General features: G+C 52.4%; 1 protein-coding gene across 5 annotated transcripts in view; it reads left to right on the top strand.

Annotated features, from left to right (window-relative positions):
- The window catches only part of Szt2 (SZT2 subunit of KICSTOR complex), a 47,311-nt gene that overhangs the window by 7,546 nt on the left and 15,078 nt on the right, over nt 1-24,687 (top strand). For all 5 annotated transcript variants that reach the window (XM_037202876.1, XM_028893162.2, XM_028893163.2 and 2 more), the window contains exons 5-45: nt 1,354-1,485; nt 2,294-2,435; nt 2,772-2,878; nt 7,137-7,347; nt 7,551-7,721; nt 8,134-8,368; nt 8,527-8,656; nt 9,327-9,469; nt 9,645-9,797; nt 9,935-10,049; nt 10,267-10,484; nt 10,571-10,786; nt 11,060-11,138; nt 11,335-11,429; nt 11,676-11,844; nt 11,983-12,097; nt 12,192-12,305; nt 12,503-12,673; nt 12,838-12,938; nt 13,166-13,289; nt 13,395-13,559; nt 13,646-13,850; nt 14,101-14,216; nt 14,339-14,585; nt 15,372-15,513; nt 15,673-15,765; nt 15,891-15,969; nt 16,073-16,366; nt 16,544-16,685; nt 16,786-16,893; nt 16,979-17,042; nt 17,245-17,430; nt 17,738-17,905; nt 17,986-18,073; nt 18,194-18,265; nt 18,451-18,652; nt 19,777-19,876; nt 21,685-21,814; nt 24,092-24,244; nt 24,324-24,426; nt 24,516-24,621. In XM_037202876.1, coding sequence (XP_037058771.1) covers nt 1,354-1,485; nt 2,294-2,435; nt 2,772-2,878; nt 7,137-7,347; nt 7,551-7,721; nt 8,134-8,368; nt 8,527-8,656; nt 9,327-9,469; nt 9,645-9,797; nt 9,935-10,049; nt 10,267-10,484; nt 10,571-10,786; nt 11,060-11,138; nt 11,335-11,429; nt 11,676-11,844; nt 11,983-12,097; nt 12,192-12,305; nt 12,503-12,673; nt 12,838-12,938; nt 13,166-13,289; nt 13,395-13,559; nt 13,646-13,850; nt 14,101-14,216; nt 14,339-14,585; nt 15,372-15,513; nt 15,673-15,765; nt 15,891-15,969; nt 16,073-16,366; nt 16,544-16,685; nt 16,786-16,893; nt 16,979-17,042; nt 17,245-17,430; nt 17,738-17,905; nt 17,986-18,073; nt 18,194-18,265; nt 18,451-18,652; nt 19,777-19,876; nt 21,685-21,814; nt 24,092-24,244; nt 24,324-24,426; nt 24,516-24,621 — 5,904 coding nt within the window. The remainder of the gene's footprint in view (nt 1-1,353; nt 1,486-2,293; nt 2,436-2,771; nt 2,879-7,136; nt 7,348-7,550; nt 7,722-8,133; nt 8,369-8,526; nt 8,657-9,326; nt 9,470-9,644; nt 9,798-9,934; nt 10,050-10,266; nt 10,485-10,570; nt 10,787-11,059; nt 11,139-11,334; nt 11,430-11,675; nt 11,845-11,982; nt 12,098-12,191; nt 12,306-12,502; nt 12,674-12,837; nt 12,939-13,165; nt 13,290-13,394; nt 13,560-13,645; nt 13,851-14,100; nt 14,217-14,338; nt 14,586-15,371; nt 15,514-15,672; nt 15,766-15,890; nt 15,970-16,072; nt 16,367-16,543; nt 16,686-16,785; nt 16,894-16,978; nt 17,043-17,244; nt 17,431-17,737; nt 17,906-17,985; nt 18,074-18,193; nt 18,266-18,450; nt 18,653-19,776; nt 19,877-21,684; nt 21,815-24,091; nt 24,245-24,323; nt 24,427-24,515; nt 24,622-24,687) is intronic.

Below are 24,687 nucleotides of genomic sequence, written 5' to 3'. Positions count from 1 at the left end.
TCCCTTACCATATCTCTTCATCCAAAAGAGGAGGAAAAGCCGTCATGTACCTTCCAAATAGATGGCTCGTGTCCTGTGTCTTTATAATAAGAACATTGTCCCATGTCAAAAAAAAAAAAAATTAGGATTTTTAATAACAACTTTATTTACTTATTTTTGGTAGGGTATCTTTTGAGCAAGATCTTAGCCCAAGGTGGCACAACATATAGTTGTACTCAACATGTAGCCCAGGCTGGCCTCAAACTCTTGATCATCTTGCCTTGTCTTCCTGCTGGGATTATAGGTGTATACTGCTGCTTCCAGCTGTGAAAACTTAGGGTTTTATGCAGATGTATTTCAGTCTCCTGTGGTCCTAAACAGTAGGAGCACATTCTCATATTTCTGTGGTTCCAGATCCTGACATTTCTCCTTCTGTTTGCTATCGCACAGACCCGGAGAACAGTCGTCCCTAGTCCCTTCCCCAGTCAAAAGCAGGGACAAAGAAGCAGAAGTGGCTGTTTGGCAGGAGGACAGGGAAGGATGAGGGCAAAGGGATCCTGAGGCCCGCCTAGGGACTGCAGGCCCATATGCAGGCGGCACTTACTCAGGGTGGAACTAAAAAGAAAAGGGCCACAGAGAATGCGTGAGACATGAAAGGTGCAAGGTGATAAGATTGGCTTCGGGGGGAAAAAGAGGAGGAAGAGAGAGGAGCCTTCTCTTCAGAGCCTTGAGGAAAGAACATGGGCGGGGTTGCACCTGTAGCCGCCTTCAAGGGCGACCGTCAGAGCATGCAGAGTGGTGCATCCTCTAGGTCAGTGGGCTCCTGGTGACTGACTCACTTGCTCCCCAGAGAAGAGTGGGAATTATCTGCTAAGGGGAAGAAAGGAAAGGATTTTCCTTGAGGGGGAATAAAGAGTTTGAACTTTAAGCAGAGAAAGGATCCAAAATAGCTTGTATGTGAAGTATATTTAAGGAGAAAAAGGAATAAAAGGGCATGGGTTGGAATAAGAAAGACTTTGCCAAGCAGGGAAGTACAGGTTTACTGATAGCATTCCATAGCCCAACATGGAAGGCACTAGAAGGTCCTAGGGCTGCCTTAAAGGAAGGGTGGCAAGTGAGAAGCCCAGACTATAGGACTACGGACATAGTGACATTGTGACCCTAAGTTAAGGTGGATAGTGACCTGAGCGCCTGAGCAGGATTGCAGTGTTTCTGGGTTGAGGATGCTGGAGTAGACTGAGGATATGAAGTTAGACTTCGGGTGCCTGGAGAGCGAGAAGTCAGAACTCCCTGAGGGGATATGTGCAGAAGAATAGAGGTGTCATGCCCAGTGCTCTGCCCACCCCATCTCAGCCTGTCCCTTGTGCTTCTCAGGTTCTGGTGCAGGGTTGCCTTTTGGACCCTTCCCAGCGGGAGGCGTTCCTGCAGCAGGTGTATGAACAGCTCTGCCTCTTTGAGGATAAGGTGGCCACCATGCTGCAACAGCAGTATGAGCCCCAGAGCCAGGTAAGTGAGGAAGAAAGGGGCCGAGGCCATTCAGAGAAGAGCTAAGGACAGAGGGTGAAGAGGAGCCTTAAGTCCACTAGACAGGGAGAGCAGAGAGGATTAAGACAAAGGATAAAGTGACAGAGGCAGCTCGGGTGGAATCCCCCACACCGCAGACTCGTGCTGGGAGAAAGGATGAAGGCCGTTGGCCTGTGCGGTTTTTGTTCAGTTGGTTGTTGTTTTTTTTTTTTTTTTTTTTTTTTTTTTTCTCTTTTTCCTTCTCCAGTCCTGGATCTGAAGTGATCAAGGGCAGCTTTGATCTCTATTTAGCATTTTGCACAATCAGGGCAAAGCTGTTTGGCTTGCTGGTATGTTCTGCCTCATTACTTTGGAGACTGGAGAAGAGATTGTACACAGAGGATCTGATGACTGCCCTGTGTTTGGCTGGTTGGGAAATACTTGAGAACAGTGATGGGGAAATAGGGGAAGGGACCTCTCTTGGTGGAAGGTGGAGTCTGACACTTGAAATGGTTGGTGCTTTGCTCCCTTCAAGCTGTCTGAGGTTCAGGACACAGAGAGCTCCGCTGCAGAGTCCAGAACGTGGGGTACTTAGGATTACACCTGTCTGACCTGAATACTACTGGGCTCTGAGTTTCAGTTTGAGGGCTCAGTGTCAACTCAATGGTAGACCACGTGCTTGGCACATGTGAGGCCCTAGGTTCAGTCTCCCGTACCAAACAAGAGAGACAGGGAGGAAAGTCTGGTTTTGCTCTAGGAGGGGTAGCAGTACTGACTGTCTCATTTCTTCTTTTCTGTAATTTTGGGCCAGGCCGAAGACCAGTCCCCAGAACCAGGGGAGTCCCTGGGCCGGAAGATAGGAGTCTCCATGGTGACAGCTGATCTTGGGCTGGTCAGTATGATTCGTCAGGGCATCTTGGCGCTGCAGTTACTGCCCTCAAATTCTAGTGCAGGTCAGTAGAAGATATACTGGTGTAAGTGGGACATGGGTTCCGAAAGAGTAGAAGGTTGTTGCCAACGACTGAGGTTTCCCCAGAAGGAATGAGCCCCTTGTTTGCAAACTGCAAGTCCTTCCCAATGGTTTTCCCAGGACCCTCAGCTCTAGCAGAGACCTGATGGGAAAGCCATGGTCTAGGAAACCTGTGGGGAGGAGCACCTAAGGGAGAGCAGGGGGAAAGGGGAAGAAGAAAGGTGCTGTGGGCAGACACAGGGCTTCGGGGCACTGTCGCTTGGGCTCCCTGTGGCTGAAGGAGCCACCATCCCCAAGGCTGTCTTCTTTCCTGTCTCAGGTATCATCGTGATCACAGATGGAGTCACCAGTGTCCCGGATGTCGCCGTGTGTGAGACCCTACTGAACCAGCTCCGCAGTGGCACTGTGGCGTGCTCCTTTGTGCAGGTGAGGACTGCGGGGAAGGAGGAGTGGGAAGCAGGGTCTCTCACAAAGTCAGGAATGGCCGGTTACTTTTTTACAGGCGAGATTGCCCAAGTGAAGATGATGACATGGTTTCCGGGGGAGAAGGTGCCAGGTCTAGAGCAGGGTAGGTGACAGTGGTGGGAGAGGACTCTCATTGTTGTCGGTTTTCTCAGGATTTGTCCCCTTTTCTTAACGTTGTGGGGAAAAGAGTGGAAACTTTGAAATCATCAGTTCTAATCCCACCTGCCCACGTAGTTCCCGCTTTAGTTGCATGGGTCAGAAAACCCAGCTCAGACTAGCTTAACCAAAGTAGGAAGGGGAGCCCTATTCAGGACCTACCACTAATTTGGATGGGTGGACTTGTAGGGCAGGGAGCAAGAGCGATAGGAAGCAAGGTCTGAGGGTAGACATAACCAGGGCGTGAAACACCTATCCTGCTGTGTAAAGAAGCTTAAGTATACTTCACTGAGTGATGAAGGATTGTGGAAGGAAGTTGAGCTCCTGTTTTACACGGACTTTTTTACTGCTTGGTGGAGTAAAGACAAGATAGCATTCAGATCTGTGCATCTGTCAGTCATGCCTGTAGTTCAGTTCTGCATAACAGTGAGGCACGTTGTCTTTAGAGTTAAGCTTGCCGGGTTGAACCTTGGCATTGCTTATTAGCTCTGTGACGTTGGGCACATCGCTCTCTCTCTAGGTGGGATTCCTCTGTCAAAGGAGATTGTAAGAGTGCCTACCTGATGGGCGAGCTCATGCATTTAAAGTACACAGGGTGTGCAAACTTGGGTCATAAAAGGCGGCTCTTTGTGGCAGTTGGATACACAGCTCCTGATACTGAGGAACTAGCAGGAGTTGAGAGGTAGAGGTTTCAGATTTGTCAGGGTGCACGTGCTGATTGAGAAGAGAGGAAGGTCTCGGAAGAGCCCCAGGGAACACCAGCAAGGAATGAGGGCACTGGTCTGGAGAGTGTGATGTCAGAGAGGTCAGAGGTTTGGAAGGAAGGGGCGGTTAACTTAGTGAGGGGCAGCAGAAAGATCAAGTGGAGTGAGGAATGAGAAGTGCCCTTTGGACCTGTTGATTAGGTTGTTCTCGAACATTTCAGTAAAGAGGTGGTGCGGGAAGTGTGGATTGCAGCGGACACAAGAGGAAGAGATAAAGACAGAGGCCGATGTGAGAAATTTGGCTGAAGTGAGGAATAAGAGAGATGAGTAGCCAAAAGGAAATAAAAGGTGGACCAGGGTGTGTTTTTTTCTGTTTGGTTTAGTTTGCTTTTTAAGGTAGACACTTAAACATGGTTCTTTTATCTAATTGCCATATAGTCACTGCATAGTGATAGATTTCACAGACATTGTCCTACAAGTCGGTATTTCATATGCCTTGGCCACATTCACTCCTGGCCCCCCACTTCCTCCCACTTCTCACTTACCCTTTGTTCCCTCACTGCCCTTTCTCCTTGATGTCATCATATGCGGCGCGCTCCTCGGCCAGCGAGGAAGAACGACCACCATGCGAGGATCCTTCTCAGAACACACTTTATTGGAGCGCCTCTTGGTTAAGGGAGAGCGGGAGGTGAGGGGCCCCGAGGACTAAACTGCAGCTGCTTATATAGGGAATCAGGCAAACGTGCCGTACGGTGATTGGGTCCCGCCAGAATGCTAGCACGGGGAGCCACGGGATAGGCTGAGGACATAAGGCCAGTTACCATACTCGTGCATCATAGCCAAATATGGAGTTGTTTACAGCTAGGCTACCAGGAAGCCAGCGCCATCTTTGAATAGCGGCTCCCTACAATCATAGATATGCAAATGATTTATTTATCTGCATAAACTCTAGAATCCACAAACGAGAGAAATGCAATATTTGCCTTTCTGACTCTGGCTTTTATTTCACTTAATGTGATTACCTTCAGGTAGGTCAGTGTTCCTCTCATAAGCGACATAATTTAGTTCATCACTGAATAAAGCTCCATTGTAGGGACTGGAGAGATGGCTCAGTGATTAAGAGGACCCAGGTTCAATTCCCAGCACCCACATGGCAGCTCACAACTGTCTATAACTCCAGTTCCAGGGGTCTGACACCCTCACACAGACATAAGTGTAGGCAAGACACCAATGCACATTAAACAAACAAACAAAAAATTCCATTGTGTATGTAGACCTCATTTTCTTATTGATCTTTCATCGGACACCTAGACTAATCGTCTAACTCGGCTTTTGTTAATATGGCTGCAGTGACTGTAGAAATACGGCTGTCTCTGTGGTGTGTTGACTTAATTAGAGTTCTTGGGGCACATACCTGGGAGTTGTCAAGCTGGGTCATATGGAAGTTATACTTTGAGTTTTTTGAAGCCCTTCCATGCTGATTTCCATAGTGGCTGAACTAATTTACATTTGTGCCAGCAGCATGTGAGGGTCCCCTTCTCCCAGCATCCTTACTGGCATTTGAGGTTTTCTTGATGATAGCCATTCTAACTGAGAGAGATAGAATCTCTATTATTTTAATTTGTTTTTTTGTTTGCTTGTTCATAATTCTAAGGGATCATGGTGTCTGAGAAGGGTTTAAAAATTAGGGGAAAAAAAAAAACCAGAAAAGGGATCTAATAGTCCCTAAACTGACTGGAAAACATTGAGTCTAGAAACAGATGGGACAATTCTTTTTTTTTTTTTTTTTTTCACTTTTTTTGTTGGTTTGGTTTGGTTTGGTTTTTCGAGACAGAGTTTCTCTGTGTAGCCTTGCACCTTTCCTGGAACTCACTCTGTAGCCCAGGCTGACCTCAGACTCACAGAGATCTGCCTGGCTCTGGCTCCTGAGTGCTGGGATTAACGGTGTGCACCACCACCGCCCAGCAATGGGACAATTCTTTATGAGCAAGTGTCATTTTTTTTCTTTGAGACTAAAATTTAGAAGTTAAAATGCATATAAATTCTACCAAGGGTCTCTGCTTCCTCTCAGAAGTAGAAGGTGACCATAAATACATAAAGAGGGAAAGCCAGCTTTGGGAAGAGGGAGCTGTTTTGAGGACAGCCCTGAAGAAGTAGCTGGTGGGGTGTTGTGTTTTGATGGGAGCAGCCTACACAGTTTCCTTCACTAAGACAGCAGTGTAGACGTGTGATCCTGGCTGGGGTTTTGCGGGAAGAACAGAAGAAAATAGAGAGTCAGGTATTTGACAGTGATGCTTTCAGAATTGCTTGCTCGTGGTGTCTGGACTGGGAAATGAGGGTCAGGAGGATTCGGATAGGCCTGGAGAGAGCAGAGGCCAAATACCTGGCAGACAGTCTCAATGAGGTCAAAGCGCAGCAGGAAGAGGGTGGAAGGGAGCTCCAGGGCTGTTGTACCGTGGGATGTGGCAATGTGGAATTGCAAAGATGAATTCATTCCAAGTGAAGCCAAGGGCCGGTGTGTAGACAGCTGCGGATGCGTGGAGAGCCATGCAGGTTAGGAATCGAATGGGCAGGAAATCCAATGAGTCACGTAGAGCTGGTCCGCAAACATTTCCTGCAGAGGTCAGGCAGTAAATAGTTAAGCTTTGCAGGTCTCTGTTTCATAGCTGCTTGGCTTTGCTGTGTAGTGTGGAAGCAGCCACAAAATGCAAAATGAATAGGTATGGCTGTTGACAAAACCTCACAAAAAATAGGTTGATTTGGCCTATAGATTTGAAGTGGTTTGATCAACAGCTGTTGGTATTCCCGAAGCTTATTGTCAGTGCAGGCTCACAGGCCTTACACCAGACATACGCTTTGACAGAATCTCCAAGGCTTTCGGATGCACCTCAAAGTTTAAGAAACACTTTGTTAGAAGTATAGTGACAAGAGGCCAGTGGAGCAGTTGCCAAGATCTGTAGAGAAGGGGCAAGGGTTTGGCCTGGAGGAACAGAGCAGAGGACGGTACGGCAGCCGCTATGGGTTTTAGATAGAAGGGCTGGGCTGGGCGGCGGTGGCGCATGCCTTTAATCCCAGCACTTGGGAGGCAGAGCCAGGAGGATCTCTGTGAGTTCGAGGCCAGCCTGGGCTACAGAGCAAGATCCAGGACAGGCACCAAAATTACACAGAGAAACCCTGTCTGGGGAAAAAAAAAAAAAAAAAGATGGTCTGGAGATAGGTGTAGGGTGGTGGTCCTCCTGGGAGCATTGTGGCCGGCCCGCTGTCCCTCAGTGTCTGGGATCCAGGAGCAGTAGTTTGTCTCTCCTGTTCTTTCTTGGTCCTCTGGTGGAACGGGGTCTTTACTTACTCACTCTCTCCAGGTGGGAGGAGTTTACTCTTACGATTGTAGTTTTGGCCATGTGCCCAATGTGGAATTGATGAAGTTCATTGCAATGGCGACATTTGGCTCCTACCTGTCCACTTGTCCTGAGCCTGAGCCAGGCAACCTGGGTCTGACTGTCTACCACCGGGCATTTCTGCTCTACTCCTTCCTGCGTAGTGGGGAAGCCCTGAACCCCGAGTACTACTGTGGTAAGAGCAGACCCTGTGGGTGTGGGAAGGGTGGGGGTAGAAGGGCCTTGGAGACGGTGTGACCCTGGCTCTGGGAGGGCTGGGGTCTCACTGGGGCTGGCTTCTCTGGAACTCCCTCTCTCAGTGATTTCAGGGTAGCCCTCCCCTGTGTGCCCATCAGCTGACAGGCCCCTTCCTCCTCCCCCATCTCATGGACCCTCCAGGCTCTCAGCACCGCTTGTTTAACGAGCACCTGGTCTCGGCAAGCAGCAACCCCGCCCTGGCCTTGCGCAGGAAGAAGCACACTGAGAAGGAGGTGCCGGCCGACTTGGTCAGCACTGTGTCTGTTCGCCTGCGAGAGGGCTACAGTGTCCGAGAGGTGACGCTAGCCAAAGGTAAGGGTCACTCGACCCTACCACCGTTTCACAGATCGCTGGTAACTTGTGTGTGTGCAGACCTGCCAGATAAAAGGGGACACCCGCCTGCCGCTCACCTAAGTGTCCCCGTGAGAGACAGTGGGCTCTGAGGTGCTTTCAAGGCTGGGTTCTCCTAGCATGTCGTTCCCAGTTCCATCTCCTGCCCAAGGTAAACAGCCGAGGGGTGTGGTGTCCTGGACTTGGTTTGTTTTCACATCCCTCCTGTGAGCTTCCCTCTGCGTTAGTTGGTAGGCTGTGGTTCTGAGTGTATGGAACTGGCTGTGGAACTTTGGCCAGGCTCGAGTTCCATGAGATAGGTGAGGCTTTGAGTAGGACTCGGGCCTGGAGTCCTGCTTCTTCTAACCCTCGCTTACCCTCCTGCCCCTTGCAGGAGGGTCCCAGCTGGAGGTGAAGCTTGTGCTGCTATGGAAACACAATATGCGCATCGAGTATGTGGCTGTGGCACCCTGGCCCCTGGAGCCTGAGGGCCCTCGAGTGACACGGGTAGAAGTGACAATGGAAGGCGGCTATGACATTTTACATGATGTGTCCTGTGCACTGAGACAACCTATTCGCTCACTCTATCGGACTCATGTTATCCGCCGTTTCTGGAACACACTACAGAGGTAGTCTCACTTGTGTAGAAAGACGGATTTGTGAGTCTGGGAGCTGGCGGGGAGGGACCCAGTGTACCAGCTCCATGTCCAGGGTTCTTGGACGCCCTGAAGTTCCCTTCATCTGCCCAGCAGTTGGCTGTGGCTCAGGCTTGGCCCTTGCTCTACAGCATTAACCAGACAGATCAGATGCTTGCCCATCTTCAGTCCTTCTCCTCAGTGCCGGAACATTTCACACTTCCAGACAGCACCAAGAGTGGGGTGCCGCTCTTCTACATTCCTCCTGGCTCCACCACCCCGGTAAGTGGTCCTGAGACTCGGTAGCCCCTTTCATGCCTTCTAGCCTGGAGGCTGGAACCACCGCTCTTCCTTCTCTCTTGAGTCTGAGGCACCCAAACCAGCGTTAGCCTTGAAAGCATCTCTCCTCTTCCTGCATCCTAAGGCCCTAGGAGAGCTATTAATAGAAAAAGAGGACCTGAACAGAGCATCCTGGTAGATTGACATTCTGCGGGGTGTTTAGGTGATGGTACCCAGCAGGCTGCCATTGCGCTTGCCCATATCCATGTGGCATACTTGGGGCTCCCCTATCTACCCATTCATTACCTGTTCTCCAACCACCAGCAGCCATGTGAACAGCTTCAGTTCTGGGCTCTGTCCACTCGGCCTCCAGGTGATGGCCTGCTGCAGTGAGCACATGGACCTCATCATTAGATCTTGCCAGCTCTCAGCAGTTTCCTCTGAATTCAGCCATAGAAACTAGGCAGGGTCCGCTTTAAAGGTCTCTGCAGTCCCTTCCTGCTCAGTCACCCTAACATAGCCTTCTTGCCTTTGTCCCAGGCTGGCCTGTGTCTCTTAACCACAGCCCAATGCTGACCCCCCTGAACTGAGTTGACCTTAACTATTTGCTACTCAGAGGTTGTGTTCTGCTTCTCCGCAAAGGTTTTCCACGGGCTGGCCTTTCTGTCCCCAGGTGCTTTCCCTTCAGCATAGTGGTTCCGACTCATCCCATGCCCAGTTTGCTGCCTACTGGAAGCCAGTGCTTTCCATGGATGCTAATTCATGGCAGAGATGGCTACACATGCATCGCCTGGTGCTAATCCTGGAGCATGACACGTGGGTACCCTCAGGCTCGGGCCATGGCTCTGATGGAGGAAGAAGCTGGGGAGTGAGGGCTGGTGGGAAGTGCCAACTATGGCCGAGCCTTCCTGCTCATCAGCTTCCATGACCTCAGGGTCTAGAAGAGATTGGGGCTGGCAGCTCTGACCTCAGTCTCCCACCCTGTCCCTAGACCACTCCCTAAGCACTTGCACACCCCGGGCAGCAATGGGCGTTATAGCACTATCCAGTGCAGAATCTCACACTCCTCACTGACCTCTCTGCTTCGAGACTGGAGCAGCTTTGTGCTGGTTGAGGGCTATTCCTACGTCAAGCTGCTCTCCAGGTAGGCAAAAATGGTATTTGCTCACCCTTCTCCACACCTCATCCCAGTCTCTCCCTCTACCCTCAGACCTCATCCTTCCTCCTGAAGCCCGTTTACTGCCAGCTCAGGACTGCTCACTTGGTTCCATTTCTCCCCAGTGGTCCAGACCAACCCCCATCCTCCTTCTACATGGTCCGCATCATTTCCAAGACCCCATGCATGGTTCTCCGTCTGGGGTTTCCAATTGGCACACCAGCCCAGGCCCGGCACAAGGTAAGCTGGACTCTGACTGCCTTGATTGACTAACTGAGGAGTTCTGGGGTGTAGATGAACTGTTTCCTTGGCCCTCCTGGCTCAGTAAGGAGAGGTGCCCTCAGACCGAGTAAGTCTTGAAGAACATGAAAGGGAAGGTTTCTCCTTGGCTGTGGATCCCTCATCCCAGACCTGGAAGGGTTGGGAGTTGGGGAGTCTGACTACATTCCCCCCACAGATTGTGTCAGGCCTGCAAGAAGAGATCCTGCGCCTTCGTTTTCCTCACCGGGTGCAAAGCAAGGAGCCGACTCCCAAGGTGAAACGAAAAGGGCTAGGGGGCATTGGTGGGGGCAACTCTCCATCCAAGTCCCCTCCTACACTGGGGCCACAGCAGGCCCTGTCTGACCGGCCCTGCCTCGTGGTTCTTCATAAGCCGCTGGACAAGCTCCTCATCAGGTCGGTATAGAGGATAGGGCGGAGGCTTCGGGGCACGAGAGAAGGCTATGAGCAGAAATCAACTGGGGAGCTGCCCTATTTCCCAGGTATGAGAAGCTGCCCCTGGACTACAGGGCACCCTTCTTGCTGACTCTGGAACCACCAGGACCATTGCCCCTGGTGTCAGGCCGCTCGGCCTCATCTAGCCTCGCATCGCTCTCCCGCTACCTCTACCATCATCGCTGGCTGTGGAGTGTCCCATCAGGCCTGGCCCCAACGCTGCCCCTCAGTGCCATCGCCCAGCTCCTCTCTGTTCTCACTGAGTACGTCTGCAAGCCAGGGGGCAGCTAGAGCCTGGAGAGGACAAGTGTAGGCTCTGGATTTGGACAGTGGCCTTCCCACTCTGTACTCCCCCAGCTCTGCTAATTTTGGCCTCTGGTCCTACTTAGACCTGTACGCTCCAGGGAACTGCTGAGCCGCACAGGCCTCCAGGGGACTTAGGTTGCATGGCAGCTCCCGGGAGGTGGGCAGTTGGAGCACTGAACTGAATTTCCTCCCTCATCTTTCTGTTCTGTCCTGTCTCTTTGGGGCCCCAGGGTCCGGCTCTCTGAAGGGTTCCACTTTGCCTGTAGCGGGGAAGGAATCATCAACATGGTTTTGGAGCTTCCCATTCAGGTGTGTGCCATCCCTCCTGAAACTAACCCCAAGGAGCATCACAAGCTCGGGACACTTCCCTCTCAGCCGGGTGGTGACCACCAGACATTGCCTCACTAGATCTAGGGACCAAGGCTTCAGGCCAGAATCAATGGGAAGCAAGCCAGGCCTCTTGACTGCCAGGGTTTTTTGCCCAGGATCTCCCATTTCTCCGCAGAATGAACCCCTGGGGCAGGCTGCAGCCGAAGAGAAGCACACATGTGTTGTCCAGTACATCCTCTTCCCCCCGCACTCTACCTCCACTAAAGACAGGTGAGACTCTGACCTCTGGGAACCACTGCGTAGTCCCCTCCCCCAGTCACCTTAATGTCTGGCTACCATACTCTAATATGACCTCCATCCCAAGCCAGAGCAGAGGGTTGCTGGTTTCAGATGACCCAGGCTGAGTAGTGCTCATCTACGTGGGCCACGCAGCCATCCTCAGTGCCTGCCTTCGCATCCCTCCTGCCGCCAGCTGCCACTGGACTTCTTCCAGGCTTAGAGCCCCTTCTCTTCTAGCTTCTCAACAGATGATGACAATGATGTGGAGGTGGAGGCCCTCGAGGGGGACTCGGAGCTCAATCTGGTCACCGAGGTGTGGGTGGAGCCTCAGTATGGCCGAGTGGGACCTGGCCCTGAAAGCTGGAAACACCTGCGGGACTTGACTTACTCTGAGATCCCTCGCGCTGTGAGTGACCCCCCCCCCACTGTTCCCCACCTCCTCCCAGATCGCGCCTTGCTGGAGACTGTAGCCTGTGCACTTCCCTGAGACCAGAGGTGGGAGCTGGAATGGAATGACTCCTGTCACCTGCTGTTTCTCCCCCAGCTCCACCCACGGGATGCTGCCTGCATAGGCTCCCTGCTGACCTTCGAATACCTGATACAGCTGTGCCAGAGCAAGGAGTGGAGTCCTGTGCCCCCAGAGGCACGGGTCTCAGATGGTCAGTGGAGAGGGTGTAGCAGGGTAGTAAGATGGGAGAAGGCAGCCACAGATAGGTCAACTGCATCTCACCGTGCCCTATTCTTTCCTCCCAGGACTGGACCAAGGAGGAGACAGCTGTGTCCATGAGATCCCGTTCCATTTTGACCTGCTAGGGTTGCTGCCACGGTGCCAGCAGCTGCAGATGTTCTTCCTTCTGCTCTCCAGAGGTGGGTACACTTGGGAGCTTCTCACCCTCCCCTAAGGGGCCAGCAGACCCGGGCACCTCAGAGGACAGAAAGCAGGCCGTCCAGTACGGCGAGTGAGCGACCAGGCAGGTGCGGCTGAGGCTGAAGGAAGGGCTCTGCTGGTCAGGGTGGAGCCGGGGGCATTGGCAGCGTTGCTGAGCGGAGTGTGTGTCGGGCAGAGCCAGAGGGTGTGTCTCTCGCCGAGGGGCCCTGTCCCACCAACGACATGGTGCTGTGCCTGCTGCACAGCTGCCTGGGGCAGGAGCTGAGTGACCGGGAGATCCCGCTGACCCCCGCTGACCAGGCTGCCTTCTTGAATGAGGTCCTGCAGCGGAGCTGCCGGGATGCAGGTGAGCTCCCCACGGCTTTCCTGATACCCCACTCCAGCCCTGCCCTGCCCTACCCAGGGTGCCTCCCATCCTTGAGTTCTAGCCTCCTCTTCCCTACCCTTTCACCCCAGAGTCCTGCCTCTGGGCTGGTCCTGCCCTCCTCCACCATCTCTACCCCGTTGTAGGTCCAGAAGGTCCTCTAGTCGGGCGCCACACCTACACGGTCCCAAAGGATCAAGCAGGCGGCAGCTCCCAGGCCCCTGGAGACTCCACCCTTCCTGCCCTGGTCAGCACCGCTGCTTTTCCCTGCTCCATCCCCACCACGCCACACCCTTCTGTCTGTCGTCATCACGCACCTCTGCCCGGGGTCCCACGTCCTTGACAGGGTGCTGTCGTCTCCCTCTGATCTGGACCTTTCACGCTAAACCTAAGAGGAGCCGGGTCGGGGAGGAAGGGACCGGGACCTGGAATGTTCCTGGTAGATTGTTCTTCTTTTCTGTGTGTCTCTTACAGAGGGTAGGGATCCCTGGACTCCTCGGGCCTTCCACTTCTGCCCAGCCCCCTCAGTGGCACTGCTACGCGAGGCTTCTGAGCCCCCAGCACGTGTTTCTGATTTTTCTCCCGGCCACCTTCTCAGGTATCAGTGGCTGACCTTCCTCACTAACCCCACTGATAGAAATCCTTGGGCTCCCTCCCCAGCCCACCAGAGAGCGCTAATAGGAACCCCTCTTTTCCTCTTCAGATGTTCAACATCTGTCTGCTTATGGCCTGGAGGCTTCCTTTCAGGAAGAAACAAAACCGAAGTTTGGGGATTGGAGTGGCGCTCCCAGCCTGAAAGACCTGGGAGGAGCTGGGGCTAAGGCCACCAAGTCCCAAGTCCCCATCCTCAGTGTCACGCTCGCTAGTGGTAAGGCTGCCGCCCGGAGTCGTTTAAGAAAATGGGGTTGGGAAGCCAAGAGAGGGTGTGAAGACCATGAACACCTCTCCTCACAGACAGGACCCAGGACCCAGGAGAGCCAAGCCCACCCTCCTGCCGAGACTTACCAGCGTACAGTGGGCGCCAGGCTCCCCAGACCGAGGGTGCAGACGGGCCCCGGGCCCGGTGTCCTGTCTACATCTACAGCTGCTCCCTGGAAGCACTGAGGGAGCAAATGGTTGGCTTGCAGCCTCCTCAGGCACCCCGAGATCTCATATTCCGGTGAGTGTACTCCATTTGGACTCTTGGCTTCCTCCAGCCAAGGCTTGGGTACACACTCAGGTGGGGACAGACAGGCTGTTGACAGTCAGGAGCTCAGCTTCTTAGCTGTGTCCCCCAACCCATCATCAGACACCCTAATCATGAATGCATTTGCTAAGGGTCTCTACATTCCTCTGGAGTGCGAGTGACTGATGAGGCCAAGGTGTCACTTAGGGAAGTCTGCCGGGCTCTGTTTTCCCTCACATTCCAGGACTCAGTACCTGGACCACCCCTCCTCGTCCTCAGTCTGGATGGAGCCCAGATACAAAGAGGTAGCCACCCACTGTGCCTTGCTGCAGGAGCATGCCCAGCGATGCTATGTCCGCGGTGAGCAGGAATGTCCTACAAGGAAGGAGTGTGGCTCTGAGGGCGGAACCAAGGGGTCACAGGGCTGGGGACCGGAAGGACAGTGACAGAGCTGACCCTGTGGTCCATTCCACTTCCGTTAGGGCTGTTCCGGAGCTTGCAACAGGCACAGAGCGTGACCTGCCAGGATTTGCTGACAGCTGTAGACGCCTGTGAGGAGCTCCTACAAGAAGTAGACATCACCTCTTTTCTGCTTGCACTGTGTGGCCATACTTGGGGTTTGCCTCATGCACCCCCAAGCCCTGGTCCTCTCAGTCCAGGACCCTTCAGCAGTAGCATCGAAGAAGGACCAGAGCCCCGGGAACGAGCTCTTTTAGTTTCTGAGTCCAGGTTAGGACTGTTCTTGAAGGTTGTTGAGCAGGGTTGTAGGAGACACATTGACCAAGTCCCTCCAAGCAAGACCTTCCACCCGAGAAGCAGCGGTACCTTGTCACTGGCTTCGTTTCCAGTGCATCCGCTTTGTCCACTTGGCTCTGACAGCGGTCCCCCACTCAGGCATACCCCATCTCTCCTGATCTCCTGTGTTCTGATTAGCTGAGTTAGGGCTAACCCGTTCCCAGAAGTGAAAACAGAAATTTTCTGCTCTCTTCCATATTAATCATAACGATTTCCCCAGCTCATGTGAGTGTATCAGTTTAGCACAAAACTATCTGTTGATTACTGAGGCCCACAGTGGGCCTCCACAGGTCCTTGCTGAAGGGAGGCTAGAGGGAAGGACAGAGGCAGGAAGGCTGGTGCCCCGTTAGCTTCTACAGTGTGTTGCTTTTGAGGAAAAATAACTAGAATACTGAGGGTGCCAAGGACTCCACCCCAGTAAGTGCTCCGGAGCCGCAGACCCCTACTTTCCATGACCTCCTTTAAGTGAACACTTGGTTCCAGCATGCTTTGCTCCTCCTGGTCTCCATTTACACCAAATGATGCCACCCTCCACAAGTGATGCGAGTTGTTGGTGGGGGGCACCCTTAGTCTAAGAAAGGTGGAGGTTAGAGCCCAAGGGAGAGGCTTGATTCCCTCATCACCTCCCAAGCCATTGTTCTGACATGCTGTAGAGAGACAGATGTGTGCTGCTCTAGCACTCGCTGGTTCTTAACAGTCATGTGCCCCCTCCAACCCCAGTGTAGAGACTGAGGACCTAAGTGAGCCTGAGTTTCCGAGCACCCGTGTCCCCGGAAATCCAGACCCTGGTCCGGAGATTTCTCTGACGGATGTCTGCCAGCTTAGAGGAGAGGCACACGATGCTCTTCATGGCCTCATCCAGGTGGGAACTTGGAAGAGAGCAGAAGCAGGTGGCGTCCTGCTTCTGCGGCCCTCAGATTCTTCCCGGGATTGAGGATGGGCGTGTGTCCTGGTCTAGTGAAGGGAGTAGTGTCCTTTAAGGGGTGGCTGACATCATAGCCTCCTTCTAAACCCACAACAGGAGAAGTTCCTGGAGATCAGTCGTCTCCATTTCCGCACAGTGCCCTCCAATCCCCATTACTTCTTCTATTGCCCCCCATCCAGTCGGCGAGAGGTGAGCAGCTTTCCTCCTTGCCTTCCTCATGCCCCAGCCCAGAGCCCCAGAGGAACCCCTTCCCCTCTGAGTCCTTTTGAGTAGTAGATGTCCTGCTTTGATTACCTGCCTTTTCCCCTCCCCAGGATGAGGGACCCCGAGACACTGTGGACAGAAAAGTCAGTGACCTGGAGTTTTCAGAGGCTGAGCTCGTGGGAGAGGAAGGTGTGTGAGCAAGCGGGTCAGAAGAGCATGGCTGTCTCAAGCCGCGATTCAGTGGTTCTCCACTGCTGTCCTCTCCTGCTGACCACGTGTCTTTCGCTGCTAGGGGACACATCCGCCTGCTGTGTGGTCACTGAAAGTGATCCGGAGCTGGAGGTGGAATACCGTGAGAGCCGCGAACCAGACCTAGGGCCTGCTGGGCTGGACTCCGCGTCACTGTCAGATGCAGACACCGTGAACCCCGATGAAGACTCCTTCAGTATCTTAGGGGGTGACTCACCCACCGGGCCTGACAGCCTCATGCATGACCTGCCACCCCTCTTCCTACATCTCACGTGCTCCGTGCGGTTGCGTGGGCAGCACAGCTCAGTGCCTGTGTGCACCCTGCCCACCTGCCTGGGTGAGTTTGGGGGAGCCAAGAGGAAGGCCAAAGGTCCCCATATGGCCTGTTTGCCTGCCTGCCCTTGAGGACCGGGGAGATGGAGAACCTAGGAGACTCACTTGGTATCACTTAGAACTTGGGAAGCTATACTTTTTCCAGGACACCCAGGAGCCCCTAATTTTACCTTTCTCACAGCCCAGGTGCTTTCCAGTCTAGAGGGACCCCCAGTTGGAGGCCGAGTCCCCTTGAGGGACCTCAGTATCACTCTGGATGTCTTCGTGTTGACCTTGCCCCTAGAAGTGGAACTCCCCCAAACCTCGGACCCCCAACACCACCGGTAAGGCTTGGCGGCTCCTGGGGCTTCGGGGAATAAGACCACGGGGACCCTGGGAGGAGAGCAACTCCTGACCTTTGATTTTCACTCCCACCCTGTTTAGGTCAACGTCTGAGAGCAGTGCTTCTTTCCCGCGGTCCCCAGGGCAGCCATCATCTTTAAGGTCAGATGATGGCCTAGGGCCCCCACTACCACCCCCAGAAGAAGAGAGGTACATCCTTATCTCCCTCTCAGTTTCTCACTCCCCCTCAGTTTCATTCTTGGGAAACTAGTTTATAAACCTTTCTTCCACTTAGGCACCCAGGACTGTCCAATTTGGCCAGGCCCCACAGACTGGCTGTGGAGAGCACTATGAACGAGGTGAGAGCCTTCTTTCCTTCAATGTGGGCAACAGCGCTGTGCCTGACACCCTTTCAGTCAGGTAAATGAGATGAGGTGCTGCTTTATCCTAGGACTGAGGCAGGCTTCTCTCAGTCAGTAAGGCAGACTATCTTCTGGTATCTCTTGGTTTGGGGTTGAGGTGGTGTCCCAGTAAGGGCTTGGCCCTGCCTTCTGGCTGTAGATCCGCTGGTTGTTAGAAGATGAGATGGTAGGGGCACTCCGAAGAGGGGGCATCCCCCGGAGCTCTGCCCTACACCGAGCAGCCGCCCACATCCATAGCTCTTCGGGACGCTCCACCTGCCTTCGCCAGGCTCCTCCTCTGAGCTTTGTGTTTGGGCCAGAACGCTCCCTCACACAATTCAAGGAGGTAAGCTGCTCTCGGACCACTCGATGGTTCCCCGGGGGCTCATCCTTCCTTGAACCCCAGAAAGAGGCCTTCTCTTAGTTTGAGTCCACAGAATTTTCCCTCCTGCATCTCCCTCTGCCGTGGGCCTGATAGCCCAGGTTTGTGGACTGTTCCCCCACTTCCCACCTTGGTACTGGGCCTGCTGGACTAGGGAGGTGACTTAACCTTTTCTCACCCCAGCAGTGGGGATGCTACCATCTGCTTCTGTGGTAGCCAGAGTGTCAAGGGAGAAGTCCTGCCTAACATGGGATCTCGGCTCCTTCCCCAGGAGTTCCGACGCCTTCACCTCCCTGGCCATGTTCTCCTGGAGGATCCTGACAGTGGCTTCTTCTTTGTGGCGGCTGGCCAACAACCAGGGGAACTCCATGGGGAGCCCCCTTCAGCAGCCTGGGCTTGGCAAAGCCATGAAGAGAGGGCTGAAGAGGCCGAAGGGGAGGTAAGTCTGCCCTGAGCGAGCACCAAGAGGTGTGGCGGTTGGCATGTAGCTGTGTCTCAGTGCTGATTCCTATTCTTCAGGTCCTGATAGCCAGCCCCCAAGTCCCTGGCTCCCTAGAGGATTCTGAAGGCACCCCCCTCATCAGCCTGCCCAGCTTGTCACAGGGAGGTAAGAAGATGGGCAATGTAGTCTAGGGGCCGTAGCTGTCTCTCCTAGCTTCTTCCGTTTCTACTGGCCGATCCTCAGCAGGATCCAGAGACATATCAGACATTTCTCTTCTCTATACAGGCAGTCAGCCGGGGCCTAGCCGGGGCCTGAGCCTTATGTCCAGTCAAGGCAGTGTGGACTCAGACCACCTAGGTAAGCTCGGAGTAGGGGTGGAGGACCCCAGGTTGGTGGCAGCTGGGCTTAGGGATGCATAGGGAAAGGCCTAGGTGAGGGTGTCAGGGGACTTTCTTCAAGAGACTCTCAAGCCTGATGCTCTTGAGATTCAGATGACGAGGGCTCAGCTAAGGATGGGATAAATGTGAGCACATTTGACACAGGTTATGACGGCGGCAGCAGTGGCTCAGACAGTGAGGGTCCCGGTGAGACCCTTGGGGAGAAAGCCCCCTTCACACTTCGGACTCCACCTGGACCAGCGCCTCCGCAGCCTTCGCTGTCAGGCCTTCCTGGGCCCTCCCTGCCCGATTTCTGGCTCATCGTCAGGATACTGCAGGATCGTGTGGAAGTGTATGCACATGCACGGTATGTAGAAGCCATGGCCTGCACCGCAAAGCTATCGGCTTCTTGTGCATATTCACACAGTACCTCTCTCCAGGGTTAATAAAAGTACCTAAGGCCGGGCATGGTGGCGCACACCTTTAATCCCAGCACCGGGAAAACAGTTAGGTAGATCTCTAGGAGTTTCAGGTCAACATGGTCTACATTGTGTTTCAGGTCACCAGGGCTACAGTGAAACCCTGTCTAGAGGTGTGGGGTGGCCGGGATTGGGGGTTCGGGGGTAGGGTAGGGGGGCTTGAGAACTTTGGTAAGGGTCGTCTGAGGTCCACTCCTGATCTTTCTACATCTAGGAAAAGAACATCACTCTTAAATTTATATTATTTCTTTATTCATTTATTTTTGAGCTAGAACTGGCCTGGAACTTATATAGACCATGCTGGCTTCGAATTCATAGAGATCCACCTGCCTCTGCCTCCTGAACGCTGAGAATAGAGTGTGTGCCACCGTGCCTGGCACGCTTGACTTTCTCAGTGGGGTTGAAAAGCTGACGGGGATTATGACTTCTCCCTGAACCCTCAGAGCATCCATAGTTCATAAACGTTTCCGAAGTTGATATTGAAAAAATAGGAGTGGTGGCTGATGGTTAACAAGTGTGTGAACGTGTAAGTGCCTGTCCAGCATGTGCAGGGAGCTGCAGAACAACTCATAATCTACAGAACAACTCCACATAGCATTGCCCGAACAGTGTGGATGAGGAAACTCAGTACAGAGAATTGAATACTTGCCCAGGTCACAGTCAGTGACAGAGCCAGGACTCACTTAAATACAGGCATCTGCTTAAATACCTGTTCTCAGAGGTGGTACAAGAGAAGGCCACCATTTTGACCAAGCTTTGAGAATAAGCAAGGGGCATGCTGGATGATGGGAGCCTCAGTTTAGTTCCATGAGGGAGCTGGGAAGGCAAGCATAGAGCCTAGGGCTCCAGAACTGCTGGAAATGCCCGTTTCCCCTTCCCAGGAAGTTCACTTCCTTTGTCCATGTTTCCCTCCTTCATACAGTGTCCTTTGGCTCCCTGCACCATGACCCCGCCCCCTTAGGACAGACACCTAAAGCTTCCTCCCTCTGTCATATCTGTCCTCCCTGCCCAGGAGCCTGATTCGGGAGGATGGCGGGCCTGGCACTGAGTGTCGCCACCTGCAGCAACTCCTGGTGAGGCGAGTTGGGGAGATCTGCAGAGAGGTCAACCAGGTAAGTCAGCCAGGGGCAGGACTCAGGCACTGAGGCAGAGCAGAAGAGGAAGGAGCTTCTAGGAACCAAACTTACAGAGCCTGATAGTCTGTATCAGACTTAACAATGACGGAGACCTTTTCTTTGGCACCTATATGTGTTTCTCCACTTTTCATAGTTCTCAATGGAAGTCATTCTCTTTTTTTTTTTTTTTTAAGATTTTTTTTTTTATTATTATGTATACAGTGGTCTGTCTGCATGTTTGCCTGCAGGCCAGAAGAGGGCACCAAATCTCATTACAGATGGTTGTGAGCCACCATGTGGTTGCTGGGAATTGAACTCAGGACCTCTGGAAGAGCAGTCAATGCTCTTAACCTCTGAGCCATCTCTCCAACCTCCGGAAGTCATTCTCAATGGAAGCATCTATGTTATTTTAGTCAACCACCAAAGAGAAAGAGAATGTGAGGGTCCTTAACGGTCCTTACGGCTTCTGAATAACCCCTGTGCTGAACCTCCATTTGAAATGCCCAGCTGGCTCTGCTGGGTGTAGCAGGTTCATTCAATCACATTCCCATATCTATACTAAAGTCCTTCATGATGCTGCTCTGAATGAATGCATGGGAAGAGAAGCTTCAGTTTGTTCTGCCTCTGAGAGCCAATAGTGCTCTTTATCTTGGCTCTGCTATACAACAGGGAATGCGGTTTCCCAAGTTCTGGGAAGCTGTTCCTCTCCCAGTTCCCTACAAACGGGAAGGTTTTCATTCCCTGCCAGTGACATTTCCTGCCCTTAGGCTGTGCTATCATTAGGAAGTCAGTGAAAACCAGACACAGGGACCCTGAGTCCGGTGCTTGTGTAGAAGAGGCCAGATGGGCTTGAACAACTAAAGTACACGGATGACTTCAGTGTCAGCTGTGAAGAATTCTGTAGGAAAAGCAGCAGCTGCCAGGAGAGCACGTGACAGGGCTCTGACCTGAGTATCTGGGAGGGCCTCTTGGATAAAGCAGTTTTGTTTTGTTTTTTAAATAACTTTTTAAAAAATTTATTTTACATACCGACCACAGCTTCCCCTCCTTCCTCTCCTCCCAGTTACCCCCCTTTCCCACTCTTCCTTCCCCTCCACTCCAGTTTTAAGTTGAGAACTGAAAGGTGGTGAACAGATTCTCAGGAGGGACAACTGCTTGCTGCGTTTGCTCTCAGAGCCCTGAGCTCTGTTACAGTAGGATGCTGTTCTCTGACTCCCACTCCCTCATCACTGGTACCCTTCATCACTGGTACCCTTCATTGGTGGTACAGCTTTTTGTTTTATTTTGAGTGGTTCTTCATTTTGTTTTTTTTTTTCACTTTTAGAAATTCAAAATGTTATTTCTGACTCCCCAGGCTTCCCGCCCCTGGCCCATTGTTCTCCATGTGTTCTTCTCCTCTCCAGTCCAAACCACCTGTATCACATTTTTCTCCATGCAGATTGAACAGTGTCTGAAACCATGGGCTCTGTGTCTCCTTGATGAGAAACCTGTTTCTTGGCTTTCATTTCACAGTGCCTAGATGTAACCTTTCCATAGCACCAACATAGGCTGTTCTCCATGTTCCAGCACGCAAGGCTGATGCAATATCAAAGCAGACTGTCCTTGACTGCCTCCTAGTCCTCAGGGCATCCATGGACTTTTGTTTCTGATACCGTGTATTATAGGTAGTCCAGGCTGGACTCTTGATGCTCTTTTTGACCTTGAACCTTAGTAATAGTGGTCATTCTCTGTGGCCTTTCATCACTCCTGACCATCATCTGCTTAGAAGGTATTTTGGTTTTCTGACACCTTGCTCCTTCTCTTAGAGACTGCTCCTTCAGGACCTTCACGACAGTCACGTTTGTAACTCCCTTCTGGTGGCCGAGAGTGAAGAAGATTTGTGGCGCAGCGAGACACCTTTCCACTCCCGTCAGCGGGCAGCCCTGCCCAGTGATGGTATGGTCACAGCCGGGAACCTCCCTCACACAGCAGTGGCACTGCTGTCCTTCTCCCCAGTTCTCATGTGAGAGGCTAGAGTAGGAAGATAAGGATCCCTGCACTTGGCTGCTGCGGGCTTGTCAATGACTTTAAAGAAAGCAGTTTCCGCTGGGCGGTGGTGGCGCACGCCTTTAATCCCAGCACTCGGGAGGCAGAGCCAGGTGGATCTCTTGTGAGTTCGAGGCCAGCCTGGGCTACCAAGTGAGTTCCAGGAAAGGCGCAAAGCTACACAGAGAAACCCTGTCTCGAAAAACCAAAAAAAAAAAAAAAGAAAGCAGTTTCCCTGCAGAGATGGAATGGAAGCCAGATGGAAAGGTAGAGCGAAGACAGGCTGGAGCAGAGAGCGGTGCTTTCAAGTCGGTCAGCAGAGAGAATGGATGTAGTGATGGAAGGGAGGGTAGGCAAGCAAAGACTACGTAAAGGAGTGTGGAATTGAGCTTGCTTCTGTCTAGTAAGGGGAAAGTCATACTTGAACAATGTTGAGAATATTAGAGAAAAGAGATGGTTAGCTCCAGGCTAACCTGGCTTCATACCGCATGCCTTTGGCCTGGCCTGGCCTTGATACCCAAAATAATCATCTTAACCTGTAGTTTTTTTTACTCTTTGGGGACCCACCACCCAACTCCCAACTAAACACATGGAGACTTATTCTTACTTATGAATGCCCGGCCTTAATTTGGCTTGTTTCTAGCCAGCTTTTCTAACTTAAATTATCCCATTTCTCTTTAGTTTTGCCTCTGGACTTTTTACCTTTCTTTACTCTGTATATCTTTCCTTCTTACTCTGTGGGTGGCTAGGTGACTGACCTCCAGTGTCCTCCTCTCTTCCCTAGATTTCTCCTATTTATTCTCTGCCTACCAGCCCCACCTGTTTCTCCTGCCTAGCTGTTGGCTGTTCAGCTCTTTGTTAGACCAATCAGGTGTTTCAGGCAGGCAGAGTAACACAGCTTCACAAAGTTCAACAAAAGCAACATAAAAGAACGCAACACATCTTTGCATCATTAAACAAATGTTCCACAGCATAAATAAATATAACACATCTTAAACTAATATTCCACAACCCTAACCCAGCAGGGGGATAGACAGGTGAGGAGTGTGAGGGAGTGAGAAGTTGGCAGCCAGTTCCACAGGTAGGAGACAGAGGGGAGGAGCCTAAGACGCTATATAGCGAAGTTGGGCTTCTGATTGGCTGTCCCTCCAGACAGGCAGACACAGGGCTTCTTTGGGATTCCTGGGGTTTCTGGTCATGGGAAGGAAACACTGATCTAATGGGGATAGTGATTGGAGTCTCCAGGTTGGGCTCCCTCCTCTTGCACCATGAGCTCTCAGGCCAGCCCACAGAAGAAAAGCCAATCATGTCCTCTGCAGTTCTCCCTTCTGCTTTGAGACGCCTAATTTTTAATATTCTCAGTCATTTTTACCATTGTTCGAGAAGTATTTCTGTCAGCATATCCTGGGGTGTTTCCCTGTATGAAAGTGGAAACCCCATGATTAGCAGACTGCCATGGTGTGGAGGGCAGTTTCTGCACGTTGAGACTGAGCAAGACAACCACGCACTGCCGCGTCAGGACTTGCAGGAGCCTGGGTATAAGGCCAGTCAGCCTGGGCACAGCTCTTCTTTGTTTTCGTCTCCATGTATCCTCTGAAGCCCTTAGGAACTGCATTCTGGGCCAGAGTGAGCTGGGAAGCCTGTACATGCTGTCCCCTGACAGTAGTGTTTCTGGGAAATCCAACTGCTCCTTCATCCTTAAGAAAGTTCCCCGTTCACCTAGAAGCATGACAAGCATCAAACAGGGCATTGGGCTGTGCCCATGGCCCTTACCCCATACCAGCCTTCGGGGCATCTTTCCTTCAAAGCACAGGAAGGCTGCCCCCCACTCTGCAGCTGGTATACACAGGCAGCCATAGCTTGTTTCCTTTAATGAAGTACTGCTACAGCATTTGGTGAAGACAGTAGCTTGTGGAGCCACTGGCATGTGTTAGAACACATAACGTGTTATGATAAGCCAGAATCCTTTGGCGTCACCTTTAGGATTGATTGCTTTTGTTGACGTCTCTCCTTAACTCCTTCCAGTCTCCTGAAGACAGTCCCTGAAGCCTCTGCACCGTAGCCTAGCCTCCTCAGAATGTGCCTGTGCCTAGGAGAATGTCAGGGGTGAGGAACCAGGAATAAAAAGTCTAGGGTCAGGAGGCAGAGGCCTGGATGTCCTGTTTGTCACCATGCTGCCCCCTGCAGATTACGCTGTTGATGAGAGCTGTGCCCCCCGAGGATACCTAGCAGCCACGATGCAGTTTGTCCCTGGTCACTTCTCCTGTGATGTTGTATGGGGAACTGTGATCCGAGTCCATTCACGCCTCAAGATGGGGCCCAGCATGGGCGTCTCTCGGGGTATGTCATTGGCGTGCGAGGGCAGTGGGAGTGGGAGGTGTGGGGCAGAGCCTTTCTCACCCCGAGTCACCTTCTCCAGCTATCCAGGCCCTGCGCTCTGTGCTCAATGCCTTCTCTGTAGTGAACCGGAAAAATATGTTTGTTTATCAAGAGCGAGCAACAAAGGCTGTGTACTACCTTCGGTATGTGGCCCCTAAGAACACGGGTTAAAGCTTGAGTCAGGGATGGCATGGGAGGAGACGTGCCCAAAGACCTTGCCTTTCTTTTCTAGGCTTCTGGAGACATCCTGCAGTGACCGCCCATGGGAAGGGGATTCTCTGCCCCAATCCCTAGCTCTGTCCCGAAGCCAAGAACCCATCTACTCTGAGGATGCCATGGCACGTGTTGTTGCACCACCTGTTGCTCCCACGCCCCCCGCAAACTTAGCTTCTTGGAGCTAGACC

Source organism: Peromyscus leucopus, chromosome 2 (genome assembly GCF_004664715.2).
Source record: "Peromyscus leucopus breed LL Stock chromosome 2, UCI_PerLeu_2.1, whole genome shotgun sequence".
Lineage (NCBI taxonomy): Eukaryota > Metazoa > Chordata > Mammalia > Rodentia > Cricetidae > Peromyscus > Peromyscus leucopus.
The sequence above is the reverse complement of the archived record's forward strand: the minus strand, read 5'-3'. Positions and strand labels throughout refer to the sequence as shown.